This window comes from Sus scrofa, chromosome 12, assembly GCF_054392235.1.
Source record: "Sus scrofa isolate SSC_HxYL_T2T_F1_AM1 chromosome 12, Sscrofa_HxYL_maternal_Yorkshire_Landrace_v2.0, whole genome shotgun sequence".
NCBI lineage: Eukaryota > Metazoa > Chordata > Mammalia > Artiodactyla > Suidae > Sus > Sus scrofa.
In genome coordinates, this window is record NC_139394.1 from 21,577,995 (window position 1) to 21,593,337 (window position 15,343).

Below are 15,343 nucleotides of genomic sequence, written 5' to 3' on the forward strand. Positions count from 1 at the left end.
TAGATTCCATTCTTGCATATTGACAATTTATCTACCCCTTCCCCCACCGCCACCTTAGCTTCATATGACACAACAAGGAAGGGAGGCTACTGGCACCTAGAGGCCAGGATGTTGCTTCTCCCATGCTCACTGCACGGCCCCTCCACCCTGCCAACAAAGAATCATCTGGCCCCAAATGTCAACAGTCCAAGCTTGAGATTTAGATGAACTTGTCGTAGTAATTAACAGATACTCTTACCTCACCCTGTCTCCTTCCCCTGTTATGAACTAGGCAGTGTCTTCAGGGAATCCCAGACACGTCTGAATTTGATTCATGATTCAGTTTCATGTCATAAACCTCAGGATGATGTTTTATAGAGACTGGATGGCTCAACGGCAGAATTCCCATGGTGTGGTTGGCTCAATTCCCAGTTCCCCGTCCAGCCGTAATTTCCTTGATAGTATTCTGGTTTAGAGAAAAAAAAAAAAAAAAGAACTGAAGTTTAGAGGTACCTGATGAGCGTGTGTTTCACTTGATTCTTTTTTTTTTTTTTAGTTTTTTTGCTATTTCTTTGGGGCCGCTCCCACGGCATATGGAGTTTCCCAGGCTAGGGGTCGAATCGGAGCTGTAGCCACCGGCCTACGCCAGAGCCACAGCAACACAGGATCCCAGCCATGTCTGCAACCTACACCACAGCTCACGGCAATGCCGGATCCTTAACCCACTGAGCAAGGGCAAGGATCGAACCCGCAACCTCATGTTTCCTAGTCAGATTCGTTAACCACTGCGCCACCACGGGAGCTCCCACTTGATTCTTTTTTTATTTTTTCAAATGATTTTTATTTTTCCATTATAGCTGGTTTGCAGAGTTCTGTCAATTTTCGACTGGGCAGCAAAGTGACCCAGTCACCCATACATATGTATGTTCTTTTTCTCACATTATCTTCCATCATGCTCCATCATAAGTGATTAGATATAGTTCCCAGTGCTATATAGCAGGCTCTCATTGCTTATCTATTCCAAAGGCAATAGTTTGCATCTATTAACCCCAGATTCCTAGTCCATCTCACTCCCTCCCCCTCCCCCTTGGCAACCACAAGTCTGTTCTCCAAGTCTATGAGTTTCTTTTCTGTGGAAAAGTTCATTTGTGCCATATATTAGATTCCAGATTACAAGTGATAACTTGATTCATTTTTAATATCCCACACTCTAAGTATCCAGATGAAAGAACAGGTGTCTTGAGATGAGCTTCTGGCTTAAACATGCCAGCACAGTGCCAGAAATACAACTGATGCTTCAACACTGTGGATGGCTTTTAAAACCAGGCTATTGGCCTTATGCGTGCAAGTAGTCATTGAAGTTTTGGAAATCGGTGGGAGAAAACATGTTTAAACAGAAAAACAATCAGCATATGGAAACGTTTAGAATCAGTGGTACACAGGCAATCCAAAGGGCACGTTTCCCCAGTGCTCAGACCACTGTTTTCCTTGTGCTTGTAGTAAGATGTTACTGTATGACTCTGGAGCCAGAACCAGAGGCCCTAGCCCTTAGCTAAATTCTATCCCTGAGTAACCAAGCGAACCTTATTGGTTAATAAGAGGGAGGCAATCATTTTGGTGCTGCCAGTTGAAGGGTCCTGGCCAGACTCAGAACGGGTCGTACTTGTGAAAGGAAATATGAACGCGAGGCCTTAAAAGGAAATGCTGCCCAAAACTTCAAATCGCATTATATAGTGGAAGACAAAAAAGGCTTTATTGGGAAGGAATCAGAGAAGCTTGTTCACAGCTGGGAAGGTAACACAGGGTAATTAACAAGACGAGGAAGTAAAACAGAAGAATCAGGACTCCATTAGAGAAAAAAATGATAAGGAAACAGTAAACCTGGAAGAAACCTAAGAAAACTATCCCAAGGATGCATTTAGATTACTCAGGACAAGGGGTGATCATTTTCGCAAGGATAACACAATGACTGTAGGTCGAGGAGACCAAAGACTTGCTGGTAGCACAGAGGTCAACAGCAACTAAAGACAAAGAAAGTCAGGCTCGGGTTGCTTGAATGTTACCACGCCATCTCACAGAGCCTTGTAATCAGGCATATGACTAATAGAAAGATGGTGGCGACATGCTGGAGCCTAGTAAAGCCTAGGGATGAAGCTTGCGGCTGGAGCAGTCACAGGTTAGTTGTCTAAAGGTTGTTCTCTGTCCCCTGATTCCATGGTGGGAGGATCAGCAGCAGGAGGGCTGGCAGCAGGTGGACACACAGCGAGGGCGGCAGCAGGGGGTCTGACAGCAGACAGGGCGGCAGCAAGGCTGGCAGCAGCTGGACTCACAGCTCTGGGCTAGGCAGCCCGGCAGGCAGAAGCACGTGGGGTGGTAGCAGGTTCTGCGGCAGTACACAGCGGCACTGCAAGCCGGCTGGTAGCGGGGCTGGCAGCAGGGCTGGCAGCAGCTGGACCCACTGCAGGTTTGTCCACAGCTGCTGGACTCACAGCACGTGGGCTGGCAGCAGGTGGTCACACAAGTCGGTTTGCAGCAAGTGGTCCTGCAGCAGGTGGTTGGACAGCGAAGGGGCTGGCAGCAGGGCTGGCAGCAGCTGGACTCACAGCAGGTGGGCTGGCAGCAGGTGGTCACACAAGTCGGTTTGCGGCAGGTGGTCCTACAGCAAGTCGTTTGGGTGGCCTCATAGCAAACTGGGGGGCAGCAAGGCTGGCAGCAGCTGGACTCACAGCACGTGGGCTGGCAGCAAGGAGAGCAGCAAGAGTGGGTCATGGTAGCAGTGGTGGAGGGCGAGCCTCTGTTTAGTGTTGAGTTTTGCAGAATCTGATGACTCTTTCTGTTCTGGACTTTTTATACAGGTGGACCTCAAAGTTGGGGCCAATGAGCAGAACTTTCCTTGTTGTTGTTTACATTGTTCTTCGTAGTCACTGAGGGAATTTGAAAAAGAGGAAGTCATCTCCTATATGCTATGAGTCTTTAGACAATAAGTGTTTAGCGTGTTTCTTAATTGACAATAATTCATTGAAACTTTCAGGAAAAAGAAGGAAGTCCCATCGTCAGCATAACTTTTTGTTTTTTCTCTCCATCAGGATTGTTTTTGCTTTGATCGTGATCTCATCACATGATGTAGCTCCTGAGGGCATCATGAAAGTCATGTGTGGGTCTCTCCTCAAATGTATTCCTTTGGTCGTATTAGGACGTATCTCTGGGCTGAGGGACATGATGCTGATACTTCACAGTGACAAACTGGATCCCTGTGTGAGTCTAAGTCTGTTTTCCCACAAACATCTAATTCAAGACTACTACAGGTAGCCCTAGGTATCACCCTACCTGCCCTGTGTATCCCAGTTCTAACAAAGACACTTGGGATGAGGTGTGGGGCCCCATGTCTTTCAAAGGGCAAAGAAGAACCAGAGCAGGTCGGTAGAGGTAGAAGCGGTGACTGGGAATAAGAAAGCATCAGTCAATTGACAACCTGGGGTGACCAGTAGTCCTAATGGTCCCAGGACTGTGGGTTTTACCAGGATGAGAGACTTTCAAGTGATACAACTAGGGAAGTTTGGGATAATCAGGAAGAGCCAGTGCCTCTGGTCCTTACCTTGTTTATCAGCCAAGACAGTGACCTCATGTGATTGAACGTATATATACATATATATATTTTAAAATTATAGTTGATTTACAATGTCGTGCCAATGTCTGTTGTACATCAAGTGACTCATGTTGTACATCAAAGTGACTCAGTCAAATATATATTCATATATATATTCATATATGTAAATGAATATACACATTCTTTTTTAAAGTATTATTTTCCATCGTGGTTGATCCCAGGAGATTGGATGTAGTGGTGTGCAGTTGGACCTTATTTTCTATCATTCTAAATGTAAGAGTTTGCATCTATTAACCCCCAACTCCCAGTCTATTCCACTTCGCCCTCCCCCACTTGGCCACCACAGGTCCATTCTCCACGTCTGTGTGTCTCTTTCTGTTTTGTGGATAGGGTCATTTGTGCCATGTTTTAGATTCCATGTATAAGTGATATCATATGGTATTTGTCCTTCTCTTTCTGACTTACTTCACTTATGATAATCTCTAGTTGCATCCAGGTTGCTGCAAATGGCATTATTTTGTTCTTTTGTTGGCTGAGTAGTACTGCATCTTTAATCCATCACGTGTTGATGGGCATGTATGTTGTTTCCATGTCTTGGCTGTTGAGAATAATACTTCTATGCACCTAGGAGTGCATGTATCCTTTTCCAGTATAGTTTTCTCTGGGTATATGCTCAGGAGTAGAATTGTTTGATCATAGGCAGTTCTATATTTAGTTTTCTGAGGAACCTTGATCCTCTTCTCCATGGTGGTTGTACCAATTTACATTCCCACCAACAGTGTAGGAGGGTTCCCTTTTCTGCACACCTTCTCTAGCATTGGTTATTTGTAGACTTATTAATGATGGTGATTCTGACCAGTGTGTGGTGGTACCTCATTGTCGTTTTGATTTGCATTTCTCTAATAATTTGTAATGTTAAGTACATTTTTCACATGCCTACTGGCTATTCATATGTCTTCTTTGAAGAAATGTCTATTTAGGTCTTCCGTCCTTTTTTGATTAGGTTATTATTATTATTATTATTATTTTTGATATTGAGTTTTAAGAGTTGTTTGTATATTTAGGAGATTAAGCCCTTGTTGGTTGCATCATTTACAACTATTTTCTCCCATTCTGTAGGTTGTCCTTTTTTTTTTTTTAATGCTTTCATTACTGTGCAAAAGCTTGTAAATTTGATTAGGTCTCATTGGTTTCATTTGTTTTTATTTCTATTGCCTTGGGAGACTTACCTAAGAAAGTCTAGTTGATGTCAGAGAATGTTTTGCCTATGTTCTCTTCTAGGAGTTTTATGATGTCTTGTATTATGTTTAAGCCTTTAAGCTGTTTTGAGTTTATTTTTGTGCATGGTGTGAGGGTGTGTTCTAGTTTAATTGACTTAATATGCAGCTGTCCATTTTTCCCAGCACCCTTTATTGAAGAGATTGTCTTATTTTATTTTATATTATTGCTTCCTTTATTGATGATTAATTGACTGTAGGTGTCTGGATTTATTTCTGGGCACTCTATTTTTTTCCATTGATCCATATATCTGTTTTTGTACCAATATCACACTGTTTTGATTACTGTAACTTTGTCATATTTTCTGAAATCTGGGAGAGTTATACCTCCTGCTTTGTTTTTTTTTCCCCCTCAGGATTTTTTTTGGCAATTCTGGGTCTTTTATGTTTCCATATACATTTTTTATTATTTTTTTCTACTTCTGTGAAAAATGTCATGGGTAATTTGATAGGAATGGCATTAAATCTGCAGATTGCTTTGGGTAGTATGGCCATTCTAACAATTTTAATTCTTCTGATCCAGGATCATGGGATATCTTTCCATTTCTTTGAGTCTTCTTTAATTTCCTTGATTAATGTTTTATAGTTCTCAGCGTATAAGTCTTTCACCTCTTGGTCAGGTTTATTCCTAGGTACGTATTAGGCTGTTTCCCCTCCCTCCCTCCCTTTCTTTTTTTCTTCTTCTGTCATAACTTCCTCTTTCCTCTCTCTTCCCTCTTTCCTCATCCCTCCTCCTTCTCCATCTCTTTCCTCTTCCTCTAGTATTTGTCTGTCCATCACGTCAAATTAGCAGATACTGGAGTGGTAAATTTTGTACATTGCATATGATGTTTTAAATATCCTATGCATCTATGTGGATCATAGTGTGTCAGGCCAATTTCCATCTGCCTGATCTATATCTATACCTAAGGACTCTTTTCACCAAACTGCAGAAAGTCACACTGCCTCTGTTGCCACATTGAAAAAAACAAATGTCGGTGAGAATATGGAGAAAAGGGAACATTTGTGTGCTATTGCTGGGGGTGTAAATTGGTGCAGCCACTGTGAAAAATATTATGCGTTTTCCTCAAAAACTAAAAGCAGAACTACCGTAGGATCCAGCAATTCTACTTCCAGGTATTTACCTGAGGAAAACAAAGCACTAACTCAAAAAGATATATACATCCCCATATTCATTGCAGCATTATTTACGATTGGCAGGATATGGAAACAACCCAAGTGTCAACCAATGAATGACAGAACAAAATGTGATGGAACCTTAATAGGTTGATACTGATACTGTTATTCTGCTTTGGGGCTGATTTTCATCTGAAAAACATTGTGCAAACCATCATCTAGCTCAATGTCTCTGCTAAAATTGGGAAATAGTTGAGAAAGTTTCCATGGAGAGACATATGTACCATAGTCTTGAACCAGACTTTCTTTTTTCTTTTCCCTTTCTTTCTTTCATTCTCTTCTCTTTCTTTTCCTCTTTCTTTCTTTCTTTCTTCCTTTCTTTCTTTCTTTCTTTCTTTCTTTCTTTCTTTCTTTCTTTCTTTCTTTCTTTCTTTCTTTCTTTCTTTCTTTCTCTCTCTCTCTCTCTCTTTCTTCCTCTCTTTTTCTTTCTTTCTGGCTGCAACCACAGTACATCGAAGTTCCCAGGCTAGGGGTCAAATTGAAACTGCAGCCGCTGGACTAAGCCATACCCACAGCAACGACAGACCCAAGCCACGTCTGCGACCTACACTATAGCTCATGGCAGGCAACGCTGGATCCTTAGCCCACTGAGTGAGACCAGGGATCAAACCTGTGTCCTCACCTATTCAAGTTGGGTTCATTACTGCTGAGCCATGACAGGAACTCTTTGAACCACACTTTCTAGGGGATCAGCCATGGATGCAAGCAGGGCTGCCATCATCACGGAGGGCATCAGCATCCTGACCCTCTCCGCGCACTGCCCATCTAAGGACGGCCAGAGGAACAAAGCCGAGAAGGGAGAGCTAGACTGACTTCCACAGAGCCAGCCAGAGCCAGGAGCTCTATCCCAGGACCAGATGATGTCACAGGACCAGATGATCCCTGACTCTCTCGCCTCTGAAACCGGTTCCTAGGAGGCAGCCCCAATTAAGGAAAAGATCAAAGGGCCATTGACAGAGGAGGATGTCCTCCTGGACCATTTCCCCATGCCTACACAAACAACCCACACGGCAAGGAAAGTCCTGCTCATTGGTCCGAAGAGTGGGGGTCCAGGGTATAAAAGGCCCAGAACGGAAGGAGTGATCCACATCTGAGAAACGCCCCTGGGAACAGGAATCCAGCCTCCACCGCTGACACCATGACCCAGTCGTGCTGCTCCCCTTGCTGCCAGCCCACGTGCTGTGAGTCCAGCTGCTGCCAGCCCTGCTGCCAGCCCCTTCGCTGTCAAACCACCTGCTGCAGGACCACCTGCCTCAAACCCACCTGTGTGACCCCCTGCTGCCAGCCCACGTGCTGTGAGTCCAGCAGCTGTGGGCAAACCTGTGGCGGGTCCAGCTGTGGCCAGCCCTGCTGCCAGCCGGCTTGCGGTGCCGCCGTGTACTGCCGCAGAACCTGCTACCACCCCACGTGCTTCTGCCTGCCGGGCTGCCTAGCCCAGAGCTGTGAGTCCAGCTGCTGCCAGCCTTGCTGCCGCCCTGTCTGCTGTCAGACCCCCTGCTGCCGCCCTCGCTGTGTGTCCACCTGCTGCCAGCCCTCCTGCTGCTGATCCCCTGGCCTAAGAACCCCTCTCTCACAAACCAACCTTCTCATCACCTGCCTTGGCAGTTGAGACAAGTTTCACTTCCACACGTTGCTGAAAGCCTGCGTTCCATCACCCAGTTTTTGGTTATTCGTCTGCCTCTTTGGAAGCTTGTGAATCAGCTTGATGGCGTGTGAGGACCCCTCATCCTCTTCTTCCTGTGTGTGGGGGTCATGCGCCAGCTTCCTGCATCTTTGATAGGAAGCGTTGGTCTCTGCCTTGAAATCACAAGCTTCCCCTTCTCGCTCTCTGGGTAACTTAGGAAAGCAAATCCTCTTGACTTCTTCTCTCGGTGCTGCTACTTCTCTTCATAAAAATCTTCATAATCATGTTTCTTCCTCAATGTCCTCATCGTTCTTGCGTCCTGCTTTCTTCCTTTCATGGTCACTGTGAGCTGTTGACATAGAGAAAGGGAGTCTTACCCCCATTTCTAAATAAATCTTGTGCCATCATTCATCTCATATGGTGTCTTGTGTTTTGTACAGCATTTACGATGCAGGGATTTATACACACGGCACATGACAGGCATTTTCACTCTGAGCTTTATAGTCACCCTCAGGCTATTAGCTTGGCGTTCCCATCGTGGCTCAGTGGTTAATGAACCTGACTAGGAACCATGGGGTTGCGGGTTTGATCCTGGCCCTCGCTCAGTGGGTTAAGGATCCGGCATTGCCGTGAGCTGTGGTATAGGTTGCAGATGTGGCTCGGATCCTGTGTTTGCTGTGGCTGTGGCGTAGGCCAGCAGCTACAGCTCCACTTGAACCCCTAGCCTGGGAACCTCCATATGCCACAGGAGCGGCCGTAGAAAAGGCCAAAAGACCAAAAAAAAAAAAAAAAAAAAAAAAAAAGAAAAAGAAAAAGAAAAAAGAAAATGTCCAACTTGGTAGATTATCTCAAAGTGAACCCACCCATGTCACTATCACTGGGCTAAGAAATAGAACCTGAAGGGGTTCCCGTCGTGGCCCAGCAGAAACGAATCTGACTAGCATCCATGAGGACAAGGTTTTGATCCCTGGCGTCGATCAGTGGTTAAGCATCTGGTGTTGCTGTGGGCTGTGGTGGTTGCAGATGTGGCTTGGACCCTGTGTTGCTGTGGTATAGGCTGGCGGCTACAGCTCCAATTCCACCCCAGCCTGGGAACTTCCCTATGCTGCGGGTGTGGCATTAAAGGTAAAAATATAAAAAATAAAATAAAATAAAACTTCTCTGGCTTATATGGTTGTTTAAAAAAAAATAAAAGAAAGAAAGAAATAGTGGAGTTCCCATCATGGCTCATCGGAAACGATTCTGACTAGCATCCATGAGGCCGCGGGTTTGAGCCCTGGCCTCACTCAGGGGGTTAAGGATCCTGTGTTGCTGCAAGCTGTGGTGTAGGTCCCAGATGCGGCTCAAATCCTGAGTTGCTGTGGCTGTGGTGTAGGCCGGTGGCTACAGCTTCAATTCGACCCCTCGCCTGGGAACTTCCACATGCCCTGAGTGTGGCCCTAAAGAAAGACAACAACAACAACAACAACAACAACAACAAAAAAAAAAAAAAAAAAAAAGGAGAGAAAGAAAGAAATAGAACTTGCTGTCAAACCCTTCCAATTATATCTCTCACTGATTGCCAAAGGGAGGCAAGCTTGGGCTCTTTCAAAACTTGATGTAAATGAGAAACAATAGAACGGACCACTTTCTCTTTATGATTGTGGGACTCGACCATGTGATTATCTGTAGTTCGTTCATTCTCCTTGCTGTAATATCTTCCACTGAATGACTATGACACATTTTATTTATTTACTGTTGATATACCTCTGGCTTGTTTGCAGTTTGGGGCTAATAAAAATACTGCTGTTATGAATGTTTTTGGTACACTTAAGAAATATCTCTGTTGGATAAAAATCTACAAGTAGAATTACTTGATCAAAATGTTTATACTGTCCTCTGTAGAGATCTCCCCCCCCGTTTTTTTTTTGGTCTTTTTGTCTTTTCTAGGGCCATACCCACAGCATATGGAAGTTCCCAGGCTAGGGAGACAATCGGAACTATAGTGCCAGCCTACACCACAGCCACAGCAACGTGGGATCCGAGCAGAGTCTGCGACCTATACCATAGCTCACGGCAACGCCAGATCCTTAACCCACTGGGCGAGGCCAGGGATCGAACCCACAACCTCACCGTTCCTAGTCGGATTCATTAACCTCTGAGCCACGATGAGAATTCCTCTTTCCCATTCTTATTAGATTTATTTCTAGATATTTTATGTCTTATGCTATTCTAGGTTACCACTTAAAATTTTAATTTCTCAACATTTCTGACATTCTGAAAGTCACATTGATGTATGTTGATCTGATAAGCAAACTCTCTTATTATTTCTAAGAGTTTATCAACAGGCAGCTTTGGGGTAGGATCCTGTTTACATAGTCATAGGCAAACTGGATTGCCTTTCTAGGTTAAACTTATAGATACAAAACTAGAACCCATTTAAGCAAAGTCACAAAGTGTGATATCAGGAAGAGCACAATCTCCTCTAGCCTAAATGAGGATTTGAAAAATCAACGTGTGTTTCTTAAATGGGGTTGGGGTAGTCAGCCATGGAAGTTCCGGGTCAGAGGAGGCACAAGTGCCAAGGTTGGCACATAAGACAGGGACAAGGCACATGGGACTTCTAGTCCCTTAGGAAAGACCACATGTTTGACATGAATGCATGAGATGTCACTCAACAAATACTTCTTCTCACTCTTGGCTCACAGAATAACCTGATTATTGCTTAACTTCTATTTTAGGTATTCATGCATGGAGGAATGACTATGAAACCATAGTTATCACAATTATACTTGTGATTAATAAATTGACATATTAGTTTATGGAATGGATAAAATTGTCATTCCCCAAGAGAGGGGCTAATCCTTTATATGTATAGAGGTATAGATTCCTGAGTCTGCAAGTATCCATTCAGGCACTCGTAGAATTGTCAAAATAATCAAGATCAATTTGAAAGCATTTCGAGGGAGAACTTCTTTTGCCAAATACGATGGATAGCATAATTTCATGGTGCTATGTATTTTGAATGTTATGCCTTCGAGTAGTTGCAGGCTTCAGTGAATCACAGCAATGTCAGCCATCCGTCATGTAGAGTGCTTGAACAAGACAGAGAATTTAGGGACCTCGAAGCTATTCCGTGGTGGATAGGACACTTACAATCCTCTGATAGTAGTCACTCACAGAGGCTGCGCATCAAAGATACAATGTCCAGTCTGCTGTTTCGTTGTCTTTGGTACCTTCAGGCACGTGACTTCCCATTTCATTTTTGGGCATCTCCCTATGTAGACAACTATTCCCTCCAGGTCTCCCGAATATTTTTCTCATTGGGATCACTTATTAGAGAATTAGAAGAGCATTGCCGAGCAGTTCCTCTTCCCAGGAGAAGGTGTCCATGCTACAAAATCACATTCATTTCACTCTAATCCCTGACATGTACATTCCCACCCGGTGGGATCCTGTGCACAGCATTTCCCTATCGACTGAAAAATTTTAAGAGGCTCATTTCCCCCCGGAGGCTCCTGTCACTAACTTTCCAGCCAGATCTGCCTGGTTAAGATTGTGGCAAAATAGTTGCTCTAACTATGTGAGATGTTACTGGATTCTGGTCTAATGGGATGAAATATATAGACACATGGATAAAATGTATGTACATAGGTTATCATTCTTATTACTTGTATCTATGCCAGTTTTGTAAGATGCTTCTAGTTTGCATTATCCATTTTCTGCACTGAGCTCCCTCATAGAGTATGCATGTATTTATCTCCAATTTTGTCTTTGACCATCAGGTCTCTATGGTGGAAGAAGATAAGAGTGCTTAGTTATGGGTATTAAAATCTTATGGCAGAGTATTCAAATTCTAGTTCTATCACTCATAGCGTTGATTAGGAGAACATACAGACTATTTTTCAGTCACCCCAGGAATCATTCTCATATATAAAGTGTTATCATCCTTTAAATATCTATTTTCCCACCGCTTTCTTCCATATTATGTCCACTTATGGATCTAGAAATGTTTCTTTCTCCCCCACTTCTTTAATAGGATTGGCCAGTCTATACACAGATATCCTTTGAAAGGATCACAAGTCTTATATTTTTAAGGATAGCACGGAAACAAATCTATTCGTCATCCTTATGTGCAGAGAATTTTTTTGTTTCCCTCATTGTTTCACAATCATCTATGATTTTGTCTTGTTTGTTTATCTCTGTGATGATTAACACAAGCTAATTTCACATTTACTAATTATAGATTTCCAAGCCAAGGCATTACTGGGAAGCTATAGCAGATCCATGGAGAACAGCAGAATTTAGTACTGCCCTCAATGACTAAAGAATCCATGCGTAATAATTACCAGTACAATTCGATTCCTGCACAATCAAACTGATTATAATACATGAGCATGCAACACCTTAATCTTCATCAATCAGCAGCCCCAACAGACTCTTTTATGCCTGATGGAGAATTTTGACTACAATGGATAACATGTCTGTTATCCAAAGGCAGTGGAGAGAGAAAATAGAATGAACAGGGAGCAATAATACATGGCCATTATATCTATTTCTTTTCGGAGAAAAAGTGGCCTGAGGACATGAGGTTCGTTGGCTATTTGCAAGTGATGGAAGTCCTTTCTGATTAGATTAAGCCATGGGAGGAACAAGATTGGAACATAAGGAGATTTGGAGAAGAATTATTTGGATGGATATAGGTATGTGGCAGAAAGGGTTTCTTCCTTCCACTGACCACCAGAAAGGGCCCACCCCTCAGGAGGCACTGGGCAACTACAAGTCAGGGATAAGTCATCTCATCTTCCGAAGCATCAGTCCTTGCAGAAGAGAGCATGAACAAAGTGGCCATGGTGGCAGGGATAGAGGATTCGTGTGGACCCAGCAGCACAGGCTCCCTCTCACCATGGCTGCCTCTGCTGTCTGTGCTGTAAGAAGCAGAAATGTTGAGCCCTACTGGGAGTAAATCTATACATCCCACGTGAAGACAACTTTTCCTCTCAGATGATTCACACATGGAAAAGGAAGCAGTTTTTTATTAAAATTGCACATTCTAAATACGGATTCGTCTTCCCTATTGGCAGTAATATCCAGCCACTTAGAGTGTTATTGTCATCACTTTGGACCAAGGGACCACTTTATAATGAACAAGGTCAACAACATGGAACATAAGCATGGGATCTACTTATTCTCCCATCCATCACATGACAGAGACGGCTGCTCCCAAGGAAAACCAGAATGGTCTGTTATACGTGCAGCAAAGACACCAACGTGGAGGTGGCAGCCTGAGGCACTGAAACAGAGTCTTACGGTGTGGTGTATACCCTGACCCAAGAGCCGTTAAATGATTCACGCGTAGGTAGCAGCACATATACCCACAAGAGGTAGTATGTGTGGTTTCAGAACGGGATGGGTGGATGCACACAGGACTGAAGCCTCTCACTTGAACTCTCAGGGACATGCTTTGGAAGCGGTGCTGCTCATCTCCCTGGATGGAGGCACTCCCGGACGAAAGGGTTTGGGCCTATGAAAGCCACAGTTCTGTCAGGGGGCACAGTCTAGTTTTACAAGCTCCCTCTGGTGGGTTTAGACGCCTCGTGTCAGGACATCAGCAGGAAACAGGGCAGTGACTCTTTAGTAAGGGATAGCTATCACGAAGGGAGAGGGACGGGGGAAGCACATCTGATCACAGGCTCTCCCTGGAGTGTCTCACGGTGTGTCCGTGCCCAGCGGTGACCACACGAGCAATGGCCGCCGCCACATCTTGCCAAGGGCACAGTCACGGAGGCTCAGACATCTATGTCCTTGGGACGTAGATGTAGGTGCCTGGGAGCCGGCACAGAAGACTCATCCGGGCTGAGTCTGCTTGCCATTAGCTACATGACATCCCCCAACAAAATGGTTTTCTGAAAACGGGGATAACACTTAGGTTCTGGGGCCACTATGCTGCTCAGAATGGACAACGCAGAGAGGAGGTAACATGGATACAAAATCCCTATTTCAGGAATGACGTGCAATAGACCAGACCCAATATGAGATGAGTTGGACAGAATTTATTGAGGAGCACAAAGGTAAGACTCTCTTTCTCTATGTCGACAGCTCACAGTGACCATGAAAGGAAGAAAGCAGGACGCAAGAACGATGAGGACATTGAGGAAGAAACATGATTATGAAGATTTTTATGAAGAGAAGTAGCAGCACCGAGAGAAGAAGTCGAGAGGATTTGCTTTCCTAAGTTACCCAGAGAGCGAGAAGGGGAAGCTTGTGATTTCAAGGCAGAGACCAACGCTTCCTATCAAAGATGCAGGAAGCTGGCGCATGACCCCCACACACAGGAAGAAGAGGATGAGGGGTCCTCACACGCCATCAAGCTGATTCACAAGCTTCCAAAGAGGCAGACGAATAACCAAAAACTGGGTGATGGAACGCAGGCTTTCAGCAACGTGTGGAAGTGAAACTTGTCTCAACTGCCAAGGCAGGTGATGAGAAGGTTGGTTTGTGAGAGAGGGGTTCTTAGGCCAGGGGATCAGCAGCAGGAGGGCTGGCAGCAGGTGGACACACAGCGAGGGCGGCAGCAGGGGGTCTGACAGCAGACAGGGCGGCAGCAAGGCTGGCAGCAGCTGGAGCCACAGTTCTGGGCTAGGCAGCCCGGCAGGCAGAAGCACGTGGGGTGGTAGCAGGTTCTGCGGCAGTACACGGCGGCACCGCAAGCCGGCTGGCAGCAGGGCTGGCCACAGCTGGACCCGCCGCAGGTTTGCCCACAGCTGCTGGACTCACAGCACGTGGGCTGGCAGCAGGGGGTCACACAGGTGGGTTTGAGGCAGGTGGTCCTGCAGCAGGTGGTTTGACAGCGAACGGGCTGGCAGCAGCTGGACTCACAGCAGGTGGGCTGGCAGCAGGTGGTCACACAAGTCGGTTTGCAGCAAGTGGTCCTGCAGCAGGTGGTTGGACAGCGAAGGGGCTGGCAGCAGGGCTGGCAGCAGGGCTGGCAGCAGGGCTGTCCGCAGCTGGACCCGCAGCAGGTTTGTCCACAGCTGCTGGACTCACAGCACGTGGGCTGGCAGCAGGGGGTCACACAGGTGGGTTTGAGGCAGGTGGTCCTGCAGCAGGTGGTTTGACAGCGAACAGGCTGGCAGCAGGGCTGGCAGCAGCTGGACTCACAGCACGTGGGCTGGCAGCAGGTGGTCACACAAGTCGGTTTGCGGCAGGTGGTCCTACAGCAAGTCGTTTGGGTGGCCTCATAGCAAACTGGGGGGCAGCAAGGCCGGCAGCAGCTGGACTCACAGCACGTGGGCTGGCAGCAAGGGGAGCAGCACGACTGGGTCATGGTGTCAGCGGTGGAGGCTGGATTCCTGTTCCCAGGGGCGTTTCTCAGATGTGGATCACTCCTTCCGTTCTGGGCCTTTTATACCCTGGACCCCCACTCTTCGGACCAATGAGCAGGACTTTCCTTGCCGTGTGGGTTGTTTGTGTAGGCATGGGGAAATGGTCCAGGAGGACATCCTCCTCCGTCAATGGCCCTTTGATCTTTTCCTTAATTGGGGCTGCCTCCTAGGAACCGGTTTCAGAGGCGAGAGAGTCAGGGATCATCTGGTCCTGTGACATCATCTGGTCCTGGGATAGAGCTCCTGGCTCTGGCTGGCTCTGTGGAAGTCAGTCTAGCTCTCCCTTCTCGGCTTTGTTCCTCTGGCCGTCCTTAGA

At 45.7% G+C, this 15,343-nt stretch overlaps 3 protein-coding genes across 3 annotated transcripts; 1 reads left to right on the forward strand and 2 right to left on the reverse strand.

Moving 5' to 3' along the window:
- Positions 1–1,710: 1,710 nt before the first annotated feature.
- LOC100517674 (uncharacterized) lies at positions 1,711–2,797 on the reverse strand. Its single transcript, XM_021067005.2, has one exon. The coding sequence runs from the start codon at positions 2,746–2,748 to the stop codon at positions 2,206–2,208; it is 543 nt and encodes a 180-aa protein (XP_020922664.2). The 5' UTR covers positions 2,749–2,797; the 3' UTR covers positions 1,711–2,205.
- A 4,335-nt stretch (positions 2,798–7,132) lies between these two features.
- LOC146398128 (uncharacterized) lies at positions 7,133–8,079 on the forward strand. Its single transcript, XM_084983064.1, has one exon. The coding sequence runs from the start codon at positions 7,178–7,180 to the stop codon at positions 7,583–7,585; it is 408 nt and encodes a 135-aa protein (XP_084839190.1). The 5' UTR covers positions 7,133–7,177; the 3' UTR covers positions 7,586–8,079.
- Positions 8,080–14,113: 6,034 nt separating this feature from the next.
- On the reverse strand, positions 14,114–15,004 carry LOC146398129 (uncharacterized). Its single transcript, XM_021067004.2, has one exon. It carries the CDS (start codon positions 14,967–14,969, stop codon positions 14,169–14,171), a length of 801 nt encoding a protein of 266 aa, XP_020922663.1. The 5' UTR covers positions 14,970–15,004; the 3' UTR covers positions 14,114–14,168.
- Between the last annotated feature and the right edge of the window lie 339 nt (positions 15,005–15,343).